We start from the raw sequence: 15,815 nt of genomic DNA on the forward strand, positions 1-15,815 counted from the left end.
CCAGGAGCTTTCCTCCACCCGTTCCACCTCTATCTACTCAACAGCAAGTTTTTCTTGGTACATCAGCATTTAGATATGACATTCGTGACTGTTGATCACATTCAAAATATAGAGAAGCAAGTTAATTAGGGTCAAGCTACAAATCAAATTCTACCAAGCAGCTGACTTTCTACCAATGCTGCATTCATTTTCAAGCCTTATTTGGTATTTACAAGCCTGTGAGTGTGTTTGTGTGTGAGATTAAATGTAAATGTCAGCCTAAAGTAGAGGTGCAAAGATGCTTGTTTGCATGTAATACTCTAGACAAAAGACAGAAACAGTTACAGCATATAGCTTTACTGCCAACTTTATAAAAGGTCTTCACCCTCCCCAAGTGGCCATCATTAGATTGAAGGCAAAGTGAGACTCAGTCCAACAAAGGGGCGTCTTGAAATCCGGTCCTGCCGTTTCCGAAGGTGAACCCCAGGCCTGAATGTAGGCCTCAGCCAGTGATGAGATGAGTACTGTGAGGGTTGCATTGCCGTGATTGCCGTTCGATCTGACTTCTTTACTCAGGTTAAGGAACAAAAAAGTTGTAAGCCTACGAGGAAACCCTTAGTACTCCGTTTATTTACTAAGTTCTACTGCTATGGGCTCTCTGCAGTGATCCACTCCTAACATGCTAGCGTCAATCACGTCTTCACTCACTCTTCTCTCACACATACACAATGGCATGGTCTACATGAATAACTAAAGCCAAAGGAAAACAATGTTTTGAAATGTTTTAATATATATTTTTTATATAATATATATACTTAAAAGACATTTAAGTCTTCCGAGGTTTAAGGAATAGGTGGACAAAAAGGGAGAAAAACAAATTAATCAAAAATAAAATGAAAAACAAAAAAACAATAAGGTGGTCGCAAGGTGGTTGCTTAGGTGCAGCATCTATTCAAAAGAAGGCATTTCAGAATTTTGTCCAAACACTTGGCAGTGGAATATGATGGTTGTCTCTGTACAACCATTTCCCTATCTGCCAACTTGAAAGGGCTCACACGCTCAGGTACAAGGGTGGCCTTGGCCTGTATAATCCTCACAAAATACCTTGTAAATGATGTATGCAAATAATTAAGAACAAATAGCATACATACCAAAAGGACCCTAAAACATGATAGTGGAAGAATTTACGTGTTAGTTTTCCAGTCAGTAGAATTGGGCATCATTACAATCACTAATCCATGATTTAACCGTTTTCATTCTTAAAATGCAGGAAACAATCAATTGCTCATAAATCCCATTTCATCAATACATCCCAGAATAATTAATTGCTAACAAATTATTGAATGATTGACATCTATTAGGATATTCCTGCTCTGGGAGGGAGTGACAGCTACGGAACTTTGACATTAAAAGCTGCAGCATCTAGACTGGTCTCTAGACAGAAAACTAGTAGCTTCTTGGCCCGTCCCAAATCTATACCTACCCCAAACTACTTTAGTGGACTACTTGGGAAATTTGACAAGTGTAAGCAAAATGATAAATACTACCTGTTTGCCCTCTGTTTGGCTGGAATTGTTTGTAATTACCACCATGTTGCTTATAACCTGACAAATCCACTTAGCCCTCCGAAGGGAATGCACATAGGGATTTGAAGGTGGTTAAAGTAATTGATATAGAGTGGAGCCTCCTAGTCTTCCTCCTCCCTTCTCAAGTGTTATAACCACTAGGGAAATAAGCCTCGGAAAAAAACAAGTTGGTCACTTGAGCTACAGGTTTAGCCCTCTTTTCCCTTTAAAACTCATAGACTGTGCTGTGTAGTGTCCTCTCCTCCTCCACTTTGCCAATATGTGGAATCAAAAACATATATGCATTTGTACAAACAGACATGATAAGATGTTGTAGATTCAAATGGTTGTTCATACATTCTCTGGCACACTTCTACATACAAACATTTACTCTCTTACACACATTCATTCACATACACAGTGCAAGCAGAGAAATGGCTACCCTCCTAGAGGTTTAACACCTTTTCTTATCCCTTCCCTCTCCCCACCTTATCTTCCCTGTATGAACAGTCCAACACGATTTGTAACAGCAAGTTCCAGAAAGAGCACTTGTAAAAATTGCAGAAATATGGCTTTTAAAACCGTAACAATCAAAGGAAATTTTTGTTAAAAATATATATTTTTTCATCCCCCAAATATTTTAATTTTTGTGTTAAAATCCCCAATGTAAGTCTACATAATTGTTTCTCTACTCAGAACTGTGTTTTTTCTAAGAGAGTACTGGTGTATTTGTGTCAGTTTGAGTATATTTGTTGGTGTAGCATGCGGTCAGCTGGTGGTGAGGTGTTTTCTTTGCTGGCATTAAACCGTTTATGGTTACCCCTTCTCCACCAAGGCAGTTTGAGGGCCGGTTCAGAGCCGGTGCCCGATCTAAAACCGGTTCTTTGCATTTAGGACAGCAAAAGAACTGGATCCCGGCCAGGAAAACTGGTTCCAGAATGACACCAACTCTTTAACTTCTTTACTTACGTTAGGGGCTGGGGGCAGGATTATCATGACCAACTAAATAAAATAAAATAACAAAAAAACAGGGCTTCAGCAAAGAACTTACATTGATTGTGCTTCTACTTTGGCTTCAGCAACAGCATATTATGATACAAATATCGTAATTGCTGACCATAGCAATTGCGACGAGCAGCACAAATGCGTTGGACCACTCAGGTTTCGATGTCAATGTAGGTTTTAGCAACACTTGTAAAGAAACAATGGAGCCCACCGTTGTTGTGTTTTAAGTTGGCGCTATAGTTGCTGGGAAAGCAGAGACGTATACATTGATGACGTTGACGTGGCTCTCTAGCCCATGGAAAAGCAAACCGGTTCGCAAGCTGAACCATCTGTGAACCGGCACTGGCAACAGCCCAGAACCAGAACTAGGTTTGCATTGGTGGGAAGGGGGTAGGTGAGGTGTTGTCACTGCTTTGACGTGGTGCCCAGTGTAGTGTGGCAGGGGTCCTGCAGGCAAAGCTATGGCCAGCCCCATTGGTAAGACAAGAGAAACCTGCATGGACAAGAGGCTGCCAGTCTGGTCACATAGGACCTGCTGAGGTCAGTCATTCATTGCGTGCTTTCATGTCATGCTCTAGGATCCATGTTTTCACATGGATCTATCAGCACCTGTATTCGTGTGTATGTAGGTGTTTGTGTGTGTGTGAGAGAGAGAGTGGGTGTATGTGTGTGTGTGTGAGAGAGAGAGAGTGGGTGAATGGGTGAGAGACAAAGGGAATGAGTGTGTCTTGTGCGATTTGTATGTGTGTCATCCCATTCCCTAGCAGTGCAATTGTGTTTTGTGAGCGTATGATAACCTGCCTGCCTGTGTGTGTGTGTGTGTGTGTGTGTGAGAGAGAGAGAGGGGGGGTCACTCCCGTATGCTGGCTGAGTAAGAGAATTGAGGGAAGTGCGTGCGCTGGTCTGAGTCTTCTGCATCTAAGCTGTCATCTGGATAACGAGAGACGGAGAAAGGAAGTTCAGTACACAAACGAGCAGATACGATGTATCTGGTCATTACAGGATAGCACAACATCATTCAGAGTCACGGGCTCACACAACATTAAAAGTGTGGAACCGTAACAGTGGAGTGCAGTCATGCATGCCATGATAAGAAACAGCCCTTGTGCGCGCACACAAGTTCTAACTCACACTTGTCTGGCGGTGTTACAGTGATGGTCTGTGCTGTGAACTCATCATCAAAGTAGCGCGTGTCCGTCTCTGACGTCACCTGGGGCTTGAAAGGAGGAACCAGCTGTGCAGTGAGAGGGGGGGGACACACACACACATGTATTTCTGGGTGAGTATAAACCACCCAAACCTAACAACCGTTACTTTCTAGACGCAGTTGTAAAACGAGTCACCTTTGCAACAACAAAACAACATTCCATGGGTCTCCAAATGGAAAAGCAAATGGATTCTATCACAAGATTTCTACTGAGGAGTGTGTTTAACCAGTTCCAGTAGGTTTACTGAGTGGCACTTTGTACTAGACAGACACCTTGAGTGGATTTAATGTAATAAAAATAATAATAATCACACTGTATTAATTTAGCATGCTTTTACCCTCTTGAGTCAAACGCTCTAGCACTGATATATGTCACTATTTGAGGAAGGAATGCCTCAAGTAGTTGTGTTACTATTGGACTTACTCATTGGCACTGCGCCCTGTCAGCCCTGACTCCTCACCTCAGCCACAGGTGCTCTCAAAGTAGCTACTCACCTTCCGTTCAACCACGTCTTGCCAGTTGATAGAGGTGAAGAATTTGTGGGTCATCACGTCTTTGGCATCGTCTGGCCCGCCTCCAAGCCTGTGAGTATTACATGTTGTCATTGGCTTCACAATTCCCTTCAGTAGGGTTAAGGTTGTGCGCATAGACAGCACATTAAAATAGAAGAGCAAAGTCATTTTAAAATAAATTATGTCGGAAACAGCCGGAAAAAAATCTAATTGGGGGAAGAAAAGAAATTGGGCGTCTATATACCCACAAGAGCTGTTTTCCATAGTAGTAACCCTGCCACTCTTTCACTCAGGAGAACGAACTGTGAGAAACAGAGATTTGTGGGATTTCTTCCAGAAGAACAAAGGTTGGGGATACTATATGTTATAGTATAGTAATATTAAAATGCTTCTAAGAGTCCATGTCTGTGTCTATCACATAGCTAATTGTTTCACCAGCTCAGTAACAATGGGGCATCACCACACAGATACACACACACACTTACGCCTATATCTAGACACACACAGCTAATACCGCCATTCGCAAACACATACACACACACCTCTGCTTGGGGTCCTTCTTCAGCAGGCCTGCCAGCAGAGCCTTGGCCTCTGGGGCCAGGTTTTTAGGGAAGCGGATCTCTTCCATGAGGATGAGCTCAAACAATCGCTCATGGTCCTGGTTGTAGAAAGGCAGGCGACCGCACATCATCTCGTACATGACCACACCTAGACCCCACCAGTCCACGGCTCGACCATAGTCATTGTCTTCTAGGACCTGGGCAAGAACAGGGGGAGAAAAGAGATGGTTGGACGAAGCTTGGGAAGAAAGAAGCAGCTTAATGGTAGCTATACGGAAGATAAACATTCAAAAGGTGGATATCATTATCTTTCAGCTTCAATTGTTGTTCCTTATCAAAACACTTTTGAAGAAAGGGGAGATGGGAGGAAAGGTCACCATCAATACCTTTTTGAAAGGATACATGTAAGGAATTTAGGAAAGCAATCAAACCTTGAAATAGAATGACGTTTAGAGATTGAATTAGATGAAAGGCATTGCATAACTGCCTCTGTTGCAATGTAAACAATGTCTGCCTATTCTGGTTGATAATCATTTACTTTCCAGGTGGAAAGTTTTTTTCCCCCCAGTTCATTTCTAGAATAGAGAATTATTGACAAGTGGAGGAGAGTGCACTACCCTCTACTGAGCTTGTGTCTGGATGTTGGTTACCTCGGGGGCCAAGTACTCTGGAGTTCCACAGAAAGTCTTCATCGTGGCACCGTCCGTGATGCCCTCTTTACAAAGTCCAAAATCTGTGATCTTTATGTGTCCGTCTTTGTCCAGCATTAGATTTTCCAGCTAAATCAGACAACATGAGGAAAGAATGACCACACAGAAGAAAACAGCCGGCACAGCAGGACCACACACAGGGCCTAAACCTAACAGAATGCACATTTAACATAAGTCTGTTTCGAAAATTCATCATCGTTTGGCAAAACACTGAGCAATAGTAAAGAAAATATCTGCTTAAGTGTGAAGGCTTTTGTGTTGATGTTGTTATATGCAAGCTATGTAATTACTGGGAGTTTGTTCAACTGTTGCACGCAATGGTGGTGCTACCTTGAGATCCCTGTAGACCACGTCTCGTGAGTGCAAGTACTCCAGGGCTGATACAATCTCTGCTCCATAGAAGCGTGCCCTGTCTTCTGTGAACACACGGTCCCGGGATAAGTGGAAAAAAAGCTGCAGGAAGAAGGGTGGGGGGTTAATGTGCTAACGTCCATGTACATTATTATACAGACATGATGAGGTGGTGTGTGTGTGCTTACCTCTCCTCCGTTTGCATACTCCATCACAAAGCAGAGCCGGTCATGTGTTTGGAAAGCATATTTCAGTGTCTGTGAGGGACAGAATAAAATAAAATAAAAACTTTGTACATTTTGACCCCATGACAACTTCAATGCAAGAGTGGTCACTTTTCATGTCCTGACGTAGTTCACTTGCTATTTAGGTAACTTACTGTCAGGAAGGGATGTCTGGTGTTCTGTAGAACTCTGCTCTCCGTGACTGTGTGAGCTACCTCATCCTGATGAAACACACAATACAAATCAAGAAAAGGGACTGCCCATTTATACTATAAAACTGATCACGTTAAGTGGGTGACTTTGGCTTCATTACCACACTGCCTGAAAGAAGTACTCAAGCTACATTAGCAATGCTCACCTTGGCTATTATGACTTCCTTGCGGAGGATTTTCATGGCGTAGTACATCCCTGTGGCCTTCTCCTTGACTAGAATAACTTTGCCAAAGGTCCCCTTACCCAGCAGCTTCAGGTAGTCAAAGTCACTCATGGTCTGGAGGGACAGAAACCGTGGAGAATGTGGGAGGGTATGGCTCAGACTAAAGAGTAGAATCTGGACAAAGGCCACAGCTTGCACGCCTTAAAGACCAAGCATAGAGACAACAATACTGACCACTTTGGAACGAGACTTGGAAATGGCAACCTCCATCTCCTCCATGCCGCTGCTGTCACTAGGGAAACCAAACTTGATATCCATTGGCTCCTCCTCCTCCCGTGTCTTTAGTCCATTTGCCACCGCCTGGATCACCCGCATCCATTCTTCCCTGGATGAAGGGGAGGAAACAGCAAGACATTGAGCCACTCAGTTAAAGCAATCAAATTGGATTTTAGGGGATTTCGATTTTAGGTCTGAGTGATGCAGAAGGCGACGCAAGTCTGCATTCTTATTGGATTGAGGCATTTGCAGTTGAGGCAGTTTTCTAATTGTAAGAGCTAGCGCAAAGAAATGGGAGCAAAAACTGAGCTGGTGTTAATATGATTTGCAAGCAGGTCCATTACAGACCTCGATACTCCTGATCTGTAACATAGAAATATATGAAGCACCAGAACCAGGCTTTTGTTTTCTATCCTTTATTTTGAAAAAGGATCATGGCTTCCCTAAGAGCACGTCGGAATGAAATATTTAAAGTTGATGTCATAAGACCTACTCCTAAAAGAGCTTTGAGAAGGAGACATGGAGAACATAACTGTCTGAGGCGTTCTTACCTCTCCTCGTTACTGTCCACGTGGAAGGTCCTCTCAATCACTGTGGTCCATTGGAGGCAGCGGATGACAAATGTGTTGGGCCTGGGCCGCTCGGTCTTCATCAGCTGGCACTCTGCACACGCGGCACAAAAAAAGCAACTGTTCAAAAAATGGGTTTACAGAGTTATTCTTTGAGATGGAGCTCAAATGTAGAAGGTGGACAGTTGTGAAAGTGATCTCTTCCTTTTATTTGAGAAATATCAGGTTTTAGGAAAATAACATTCACAGCGCTCCTCTTTTCAAATGGCGTCAAAAACACCTGCACCTCAAAAGCGGCATTCTATTTGAACGAAAACACAGACCTGCGACAGAGAAGTTGTTGAGGGGTGGCAAGCTGTGGTCGGACACCTCAGGCTTCTCTTTGTAGCCAATGAATGACCCGTCGCTCTTCAGGATGAAGTACCGAGGCCTCCATGTCTTAATGTACTCTCCTGTAAACAAATAAGGGGAGGGAGGGGGCAGTTAGGGCAGTGGCAAGAGACGAGGGGAGGAGAGCGATAGAATGTGCATTGGGTTTATGTTTGACCAGTTCTGAGTAAAGCAGTGTCCTCATAAAAGTCCATGACAGTGCACAAAAAGTAGAGCTCACCTCTCTTTTGGAGCCAGCCCTCTCTCACCACACTGATTTCATTCATGCTGGTCCAGATGCTTGATGGGGTTCAGGGTGGGGTTATGGTGGAGGGAGGGGAAACAGAGGGGAGTGGGTGAGAGGTAGGGGAGATGATGCAGTATCGGTTTAGGGCGCCGACTGGGCGTCAACACAATACCTAAAGGCAAACCAGAGATATCAAAACATTAGCAGGTACCACAAAACATTCACTATTCTCTACTTTTCAATGCTGTACATTAGTAATAAGCATGAATAATTCAAAGAGTTATTCTCGTTATTCATTCTATATATTCATTTGCTTTGTGAGTTATGATAAACTGGGCCAGGTTATCACTAGTGAGCAGCAAGGTCTGACCCTATGCCTTGGCAGTCCACCATGCCATCCCGGGGCAGACCTCCCAGTTCACCATGGGAACCCCACTGGATTACCCTGCTGAAAATCCTCACCTTGTGATGCGCTCACTGCCTGTTACGTAAGGTATGGTTAGGGTGGCCTGGCCAATTACTAGGAGGAACCGTAAGCTTTGGTTGGGTCAATAAAAAATAAATAAAAGGTATTGGTTGATAAAGTAACACACCCAATGACATAATTATTGCTACTACTTATTTCTTGCTACTACTACATGCCTAATGAACATGTAAAATACATAAGAGACAAAGGAGGAATGTAAGATTTCTCCACAAATCATATGGCTGCTTTAAAGTAGCCTAATATCAAATAGCAATTTGTCACCAAGGCCTAATCGTAAACTAGAACAATTAGCCTCAGTCGGGAAGATGTTATTGATATTATACATATATATATATAATTTTTTTCATACAAAAAACAAAGTGGAAAAGTACAAGACTAAGCTGCTATTTGAAGTTTAGACTATTGTTTACAAAGGTGAAAATCAATAGACGTACGCCCCCTCTACTTTGTAAATTACAAATCCCTTGATAGGTTAGGTGTGTGGAAGCTCCGCAGATGCAAAGACGGTTACTTTATTTATTCATGTGAATCAACAAACACCCCAGTGATTTGCATTTTTAAACCTTAACCACCATAGAGCATCCACAAGCCCGCATTAGCGACGTCTCAGGTGTTACTGCCTGATAAGTAACACTGGCATCTTCATCACCAACAGTCGTTGATTAGAAACTTTGTTTCAAGTTGGACTAATGCTACACCTAAACACTAGCTACCGTTAATTTCGGCAGGGAACTTAATGTGATAACAGTAGCTCTATTTTAGTACTCGCTAAAAACAGTGATCCATAGCCAAGTCCGTCCAATACACCTGCGACGTACCAGCAGCAGTAGGTCATTTTAATTCAGATACACAGCAACAGCGTATTTAGATAAATGGTCAATTTAATTATCAATGAAGGAAATGACCTTCCAGATAGATAAGCTTCTCTAAGATACTCTTACTGCAGTAACGTTAGAGCTAACCCCTCAGCAATCGCCCAAGCTACGTGTGTTAATACGTTAACTAGTAGCTAAATAAGTTGAGATGTCATTCATGCCATAAATGAGCCCGCTAGATACAGTACCGTAGTACAGTAGTGCCTAGCTAGTTATTTAACTGGCAGTGTTTTTTTACTGTAGTTATATGGTTTAAGGCGGGCTACCTTGCGTTTATCAGAAAACGAAAACAGTCATGTTAAACTCTGCTAGCTAGCATTAGATACATAACCTACATTCTACCCTAGCTAGCTAGTCAATTGACATTGGCGTTAAAGCTAGCTGGCATAGCAAGTACTACTAGCTAACGAAATAGCTAGCCACGCATTAGTTGGTGCAGCAAGTTTCTGGGCTTAAACCGAGCTCCTTACCTCGACTACTCCTGATCTTAGCCACGGCAGATACCTTCTTGGGCTGTTGTTTTACAGGCCGAATAAAGTAAGATGAAGATCTTTACTATTTATCCTCGAAGCCGGTGTATTGAGCTCTGCCAATGAACACACAGCTTCTAAAAAAAACAATGCCCGCTTAGCTTGTTTTTCTTCCTACAACGGCGGCGTGTTGTTGCACTAGCTCGCTAACGTTAGTCAAAACGTTAGGTTGGTTAAGTGCACAATAAATGGTCGCCCTTTTTAATGTAAAGAAAATATGTAAAATGCAGAGATGCACGTTATTTTCTTTTCATGTATAATTATGTTCCTTTCTCCAAACATTAGTCGCCTGCTTAGCTGGAGCTTCTGATATCCCACCAGCACAGGCCCTCTACCTCCAGACAGAACAGTAACCTCACACGCGCACAAACAGGATATGACGTTTACAGGAGGCCTCCGGCACGAAAAGGAACAACTGTACACAGTAGTCAGTTCAGTTTGTCATCTCGGAAGCCAGAGGCCCATTTCTTCCTCTCAATATGAACTGTACTAGGTTCTAAAATTCAGATTTGTAACACTAGTCAACCTGCTATGTCCGTCGTGAAGAAATTATAAACAGTATAGTATTTTAAAATATCACATTTATTTTGGAGACAGATGTACAAAATAACCTCAATGTGTTATGGTAAGTGGTTCATGATAGTTGGCCTACATGTTTCTGGTTTTTGAGTAACTTCCCCGACATTGGCATATATTGACACTGTAGGCTAGCTTCTAAAAATATTAAAGCAAAAACAAAATCATATTTCTAACACATACAAAAATTCAAATTTCTAATGTTTTCCATACACATGCATTTAGAACCTCCCTGTGCAGTTTTAGAGGTTGTAAACCCTGAGATTTAAATCTACTACTGTTCTTTGATTAGGTACCATTCCAGCTGAGGGAAGGACAGGGTTTGGGCCTCTTCTTCCTCATGGTGCCTTGCTTTGCTGGCGTTCTTGTTTCCGCTGCAGGTACCGTGCACGGGCGTCGCTTACAGAGCCCTCATCATTGCGTCTCTCCAGTTTTTTCAAGGTATCCTCAACAGACACCTCTGACGAGAAGACGGACATGTTCATGTTTAATGAGGCTTGCTACTTATGTATAGAAAGTTAATGTAAATAGAATAAATTAGTAATTTTAGAATATTTTGTCAAGAAAGGATTAAATACTATCTTAAGAGTGTTCTGATTAACCTATAACTAGAGTCTCTCACCAATGTGTCTTTTAGCAGCTTCTTTGGTCTCCCATTTGGCCACCTCCTCCTCAGTCACCTCCTCTCTGGCAACACTGCTCAGCTCGTACACGTCTACCTCATGCAGTTTGGGCAGCAGGTCTTTCACCCAATCATAGCGGATGGGGCACACCGTTCTAACGTAGATTCGTGAAGTGACCAAAACATCATGGAAGATGATCCAGTCTAGCATCTCCTCTTGGTCGAAGAGCTGGGACACAAGGTTAGAAGCCACATACAAAATGTAAAAAATGACAGTTAAAATATAAAATACTTTAGTATGGAGTATTTAGTTGGGGACTCTCACAGATCAAAAATGGAAAACCTCTCAATAATACATGAACATAAAAGTTGTATCTGATTCAATTAGAGTTCTGATGATAGAGAAGACTTATAAACAAATTATTTACAGATGACGCAGGATGAATGTGGACCATGGATCCATGACCATCCATGGTGCAGAATACCTTCCCAACAGATCTAGGACAAGGGAAATATTTGAGAAAGTTTCACAGAGGAATATGGTAAAAAAAAATTAGATATTTTTAACAACAGGGCCTTCTCAATCTCAGACTGCCCTGTTGGTAAATATTATATATATACAGTTACATTTATTTGGGTATATATAGTACCTTCTGGCAACATTGGTGAAATAACCAGTGCAGAGGCATCGCCTGAAGAGCTCACTCTTATTACCATCAAACGTCTCCATGGGGAAATCGCTTTTCTGTACAAACAAGCACAATACATTTATCCACACATTCCCCATTTTAGTTTATAGGATTGCTACCATGGATATGCAGTCGTGTAATTACATTTCTATGGTTTCAAGATATGAATCCGGGTCATTAAAAACAAAAAGTTCATATGTGAATCCACATTGGGATACACTTAACCCTTGTGCTGCCTTCAGGTCACATGACCCAAAGAATACCTGTTGGAGTCTAAGCAGGATCTCCCTGAGCTGGGTCTCTATGCTGAAGGACGACTTGAGCGCCCTCCAGTGGATCCAGTTATCTTTGCACCAGGCTGAGGGGTTGTCACTGCAACACATGATGACATGACAAATTACATTATTAAAATTACATTATTAAGACAAATGCAACAAGCCAGACACTGTTAGCCTGCCAACTCTAGTCCCATGAAAAAAAAAAAAAAACTCATGACCCCACAGCACCTGTGACTTAAAATGTACCTGGATTTACACTTCTCAAACACACTGAGTAGCAGGGTGAAATCATTACAGCTGCCTGCCTTGGCTGCAAGCCTTCTGTGCTTCTTATCAGCCTCCTTCTGCTTCTCTGGGTGACCTGCAGGGGCACAAAAACAAAGCAACACAGTAAGTTTTGAGACAAGAAAGAAAACAGTGTTGTGAAGTACATGGTTCTGTAACAGATAAAGTTATGACTTAAAACCTGTCCTATAGTACTGCATATCCCTATACTGTTGACGAGTCAAGTTTAGTTTGAAGACTGCATAAATGCTCAGACTTTACAGTTTTTAAAACTGTGGTAAACACCTACCTGGCCGGATGAAGATGTTCTCTACAGACAACATTGCGGCCACAGGAAGTAAGAGGTCCTGGCAGCCAAGAGAGGCTGCTTTTAGCAAGGCACGGGTTAAACCTGGGGGCAGGGGGAACTCAACCATCAACTCCCCCAACCGAGTCACCTTACCTCTCCTACAAACAGGAGAGTGGAGGATGTGACATTGTAGAGAATCAAGTGAACCAATAAAAATGCATAATTAATTAATTGTCACTGTATGAGGCCTTTTTGATTTCCTGCAGTCAAGTCTAGATTAGACTAGATTTCGAGGTAAAAACATTTAGATAAAATAATGTTTAATAGGAGGTTTCTGTTGCTCACCTGTCAATTGCATCACACTGGAAAAGCTGTTTCAGCGCCTCCAGGATAAACCTCTCCTCTGGACGGTCCAAGAAAGGGAACCTATGAGGGACAAATCCAGTCATAACATTATCTTAAGATCGATTCAATTTAAAAATAAATAAAGCCAAAGTAGGGACAATATGTCCTTGGATATACCAATGTCTATTGGACAATTTACATTACATTTATATTTAGTTATTTCATTTAGTCATTTGCATGTAGTCAATTTCTGAGGTAGAAAACCTGTATACCTAATAACATCATGGACTCCCAGGCATTTGAGAGTGAGGATGACAGCTGTAAGACTGGTCCTTTGGATCTCTGGAACTGTGTAGTCCAGCATGCACTTGTCCCAGAATTCCTTAGTGTAGATCCGGAAGCATTTCCCGGCAGAGGTCCTCCCGGCTCTTCCTGCTCTCTGTTCAGCTTCACTCCTACACCACAAATAGTAAAAGGTCCAAATGTCAACAACCATGCTAATTATTATGAAATTGGACACAAACTACCATCTGTAACTACCAAACAACAACATGTAAACCAACAATTACTTTTCCAACTTACTTCGAAATTGGCACAACTTCCAAAATATCCATGCCAACCCTGGAGTTGTGATTGAGTTGTTTAACAAACCCGCTGTCAACAATGTACCTGCAGAGAAAATGTACTAATATATGGTAACGGTTCACTATTCATGTACTTGTATATCCGCGATGCAGAGCATTTTGCACAAGATAAAATGGAATATTAAATAAATCAACTAAAGCAGTCCATGTTGCCTCTAAATGTACTCACTTTATTCCATTGATGGTGAGAGACGTTGCTGCAATGTTGGTGGCCACCACACACTTTCTAATACCCGGTGGGGGAGGCTGGAATATCTGTCTTTGTTGATCTTAAACATAGGAACCCACAAGATTACATCATACAGCACAATAGTAAGACATGCCAAGCCCCCCCCCCCCCCCCCCCCCCCACATATATATATTCTAGCCCCCCCCCCCCCATATATATTGTAACGTGATGGCCTACATTTTTCTATGTCCTCCGTAGGTTGTAAATAAAATAGTCCTCCAACACTTACCAGTAGGCATGGATCCATAAAGTGGTAGGATGAGCAGGCCCTCCACTGTGCGGTCCTGCACATCGTGACGGTAATTTATACACTCTGCCTTCTCATACAGTATGTCACAGGCCTTCTCAATCTCAGACTGCCCTGTTGTTAAACAAATAACAAAGATGAGACATCTAGCGCGAGTGTACCATAAGAACCTGATATCGTAATCCACACCATACCTGTCAAAAACACAAGGATATCCCCAGCCATCTCACTGGTGTGTATATCTAGTGCCACCTTTACAACCTACAAGAGTGAAGATGAGCTTGTTTCAGTCAAATTAAAAAAACAGAAAGGTTGATGGGAAGATCAGTGAATCTAGAACAGGAAAAACTATTTAAGATAATTTTTGACAAAATTCTTTATTTTATGCGAGTCAGCCCCAAAAAAGTGCTTGCCTAAAGCCTACCTCTTTCACATAGACAGAGCTCTCAGAGTCTTTCGGTCCAATGGCACAACCAAACTTGGAGGTGACAGGGAAGGTCCGGCCAGGTATGGTGAAGACAGGACACTGACCCAGGAAGTCAGACAGCTTCTCTGTCTCCAGGGTGGCAGACATAACTACAACCTTCAAGGGGATGGAGCGCCCTCTGGATGCCTTGTCAGGGTGGGAGAGGGTCTTCCTCAAGAGACCTAGCAATATGTCCTGCGGCACACAATACACAACTGCTTAACTGCAGAGCAATACTTGTTTGTTATTCTATTTAAGACTCGGTTAGATGTTATACTTGGAAGACAGCACATTCATTTTTGCTTCCCAGGATAAGGTTGTACCAGTAACTGGTACTGACTGTGTTCAGACTCCTCTCGTGGGCTTCATCCAGTATTACCACGCTGTACTGCGACATACAGGGATTTGCCAAAATCTCCCTCAGCATACAGCCATCCGTCATGTACTTCACCACCGTGTCCTATAACACACAACCACTTTAGAGATACACACAAATGACTCACATTACAAGTCTGATTAGTCTCCATCATCTTCCTACAGTCTCTTACCTGTGATGTGCAGTCGTCAAAGCGCACCTGGTATCCCACTTCTTTACCCAGACTGCACTGCATCTCTTGGGACACCCTCTGTGCCACAGTTATGGCTGCCACTCTCCGCGGCTGAGTTATGCCAATTTTACCATCCCTACAAAATCCTGTACGGTAAAAATCACCAAAAAAAATTAACATTTGCGAGTCACTAAGTATCACTTGGATCAAACTATGGTGTTCACCAATATCCATTCCAGTCATGCATTAATTACCTGTATTTGTTATCCAAAATACGCATAAACTCAGTCGATGAGTTGACAAAAATTCGTCTGTTTAATATACGTGTAACCAGCAGGTAAATACACCTTACGTTACCATGCAGTTTTTGAGTGGGAGCTGAACTTACCTGCTTGATACAAATACTGTGGAAGTTGTGTCGTTTTCCCACTACCGGTCTCACCAGTGACAACTAAGAACGAATTGTCCTTGACAGCTTGTATTAGCTTTGACTTATGCTGATAGATGGGCAAGTTCTTCGATTCATTTACTTCTTTCTTGGAGTTCCACCTTGTCCGTTTAGACATGATAGCTCTGAATAGATAGTAAATTCGAATACAATTGCGAGGTACTAACCCCAACTTCTTGATCTAGATAATTAGATACGGCTAAAAGAGGATGGTTGAACAACTTGTCACAAGCACAAACGACAGCATGAAACATGACATTTATATTAAATATAAAAACATCCAGCCATGCCAACCATTTGACTCTA

At 42.3% G+C, this 15,815-nt stretch overlaps 2 protein-coding genes across 3 annotated transcripts; both read right to left on the reverse strand.

The window, feature by feature from the left end:
* Positions 1-320: 320 nt before the first annotated feature.
* akt2 (v-akt murine thymoma viral oncogene homolog 2) lies at positions 321-10,171 on the reverse strand. The gene is made up of 14 exons (XM_067245848.1): positions 9,784-10,171; positions 7,946-8,123; positions 7,659-7,787; positions 7,318-7,429; positions 6,725-6,875; positions 6,473-6,604; positions 6,270-6,335; positions 6,079-6,147; positions 5,870-5,992; positions 5,480-5,608; positions 4,812-5,026; positions 4,252-4,339; positions 3,681-3,783; positions 321-3,479 (listed from the first exon to the last, which is right to left on the reverse strand). The coding sequence occupies exons 2-14, from the start codon at positions 7,989-7,991 to the stop codon at positions 3,400-3,402; spliced, it is 1,443 nt and encodes a 480-aa protein (XP_067101949.1). The 5' UTR covers positions 7,992-8,123; positions 9,784-10,171; the 3' UTR covers positions 321-3,399.
* Positions 10,172-10,406: 235 nt separating this feature from the next.
* On the reverse strand, positions 10,407-15,803 carry dhx40 (DEAH (Asp-Glu-Ala-His) box polypeptide 40). Of its 2 annotated transcripts, XM_067246149.1 has the most exons (17): positions 15,450-15,803; positions 15,062-15,207; positions 14,854-14,973; positions 14,472-14,708; positions 14,242-14,308; positions 14,030-14,161; positions 13,741-13,840; positions 13,510-13,596; positions 13,200-13,382; positions 12,928-13,008; positions 12,583-12,740; positions 12,255-12,369; positions 11,994-12,102; positions 11,692-11,786; positions 11,470-11,539; positions 11,042-11,270; positions 10,407-10,879 (listed from the first exon to the last, which is right to left on the reverse strand). In XM_067246149.1, the coding sequence occupies exons 1-17, from the start codon at positions 15,625-15,627 to the stop codon at positions 10,758-10,760; spliced, it is 2,229 nt and encodes a 742-aa protein (XP_067102250.1). In that variant the 5' UTR covers positions 15,628-15,803; the 3' UTR covers positions 10,407-10,757. The 2 variants fall into 2 exon arrangements, with proteins under 2 accessions (XP_067102250.1, XP_067102251.1); XM_067246150.1 differs by lacking the exons at positions 10,407-10,879; positions 11,042-11,270; positions 11,470-11,539; positions 11,692-11,786 and adding an exon at positions 11,823-11,949 and having other exon boundaries at positions 11,983-12,102.
* Between the last annotated feature and the right edge of the window lie 12 nt (positions 15,804-15,815).

The sequence above is a fragment of the Osmerus mordax genome, chromosome 11 (assembly GCF_038355195.1).
Source record: "Osmerus mordax isolate fOsmMor3 chromosome 11, fOsmMor3.pri, whole genome shotgun sequence".
NCBI lineage: Eukaryota > Metazoa > Chordata > Actinopteri > Osmeriformes > Osmeridae > Osmerus > Osmerus mordax.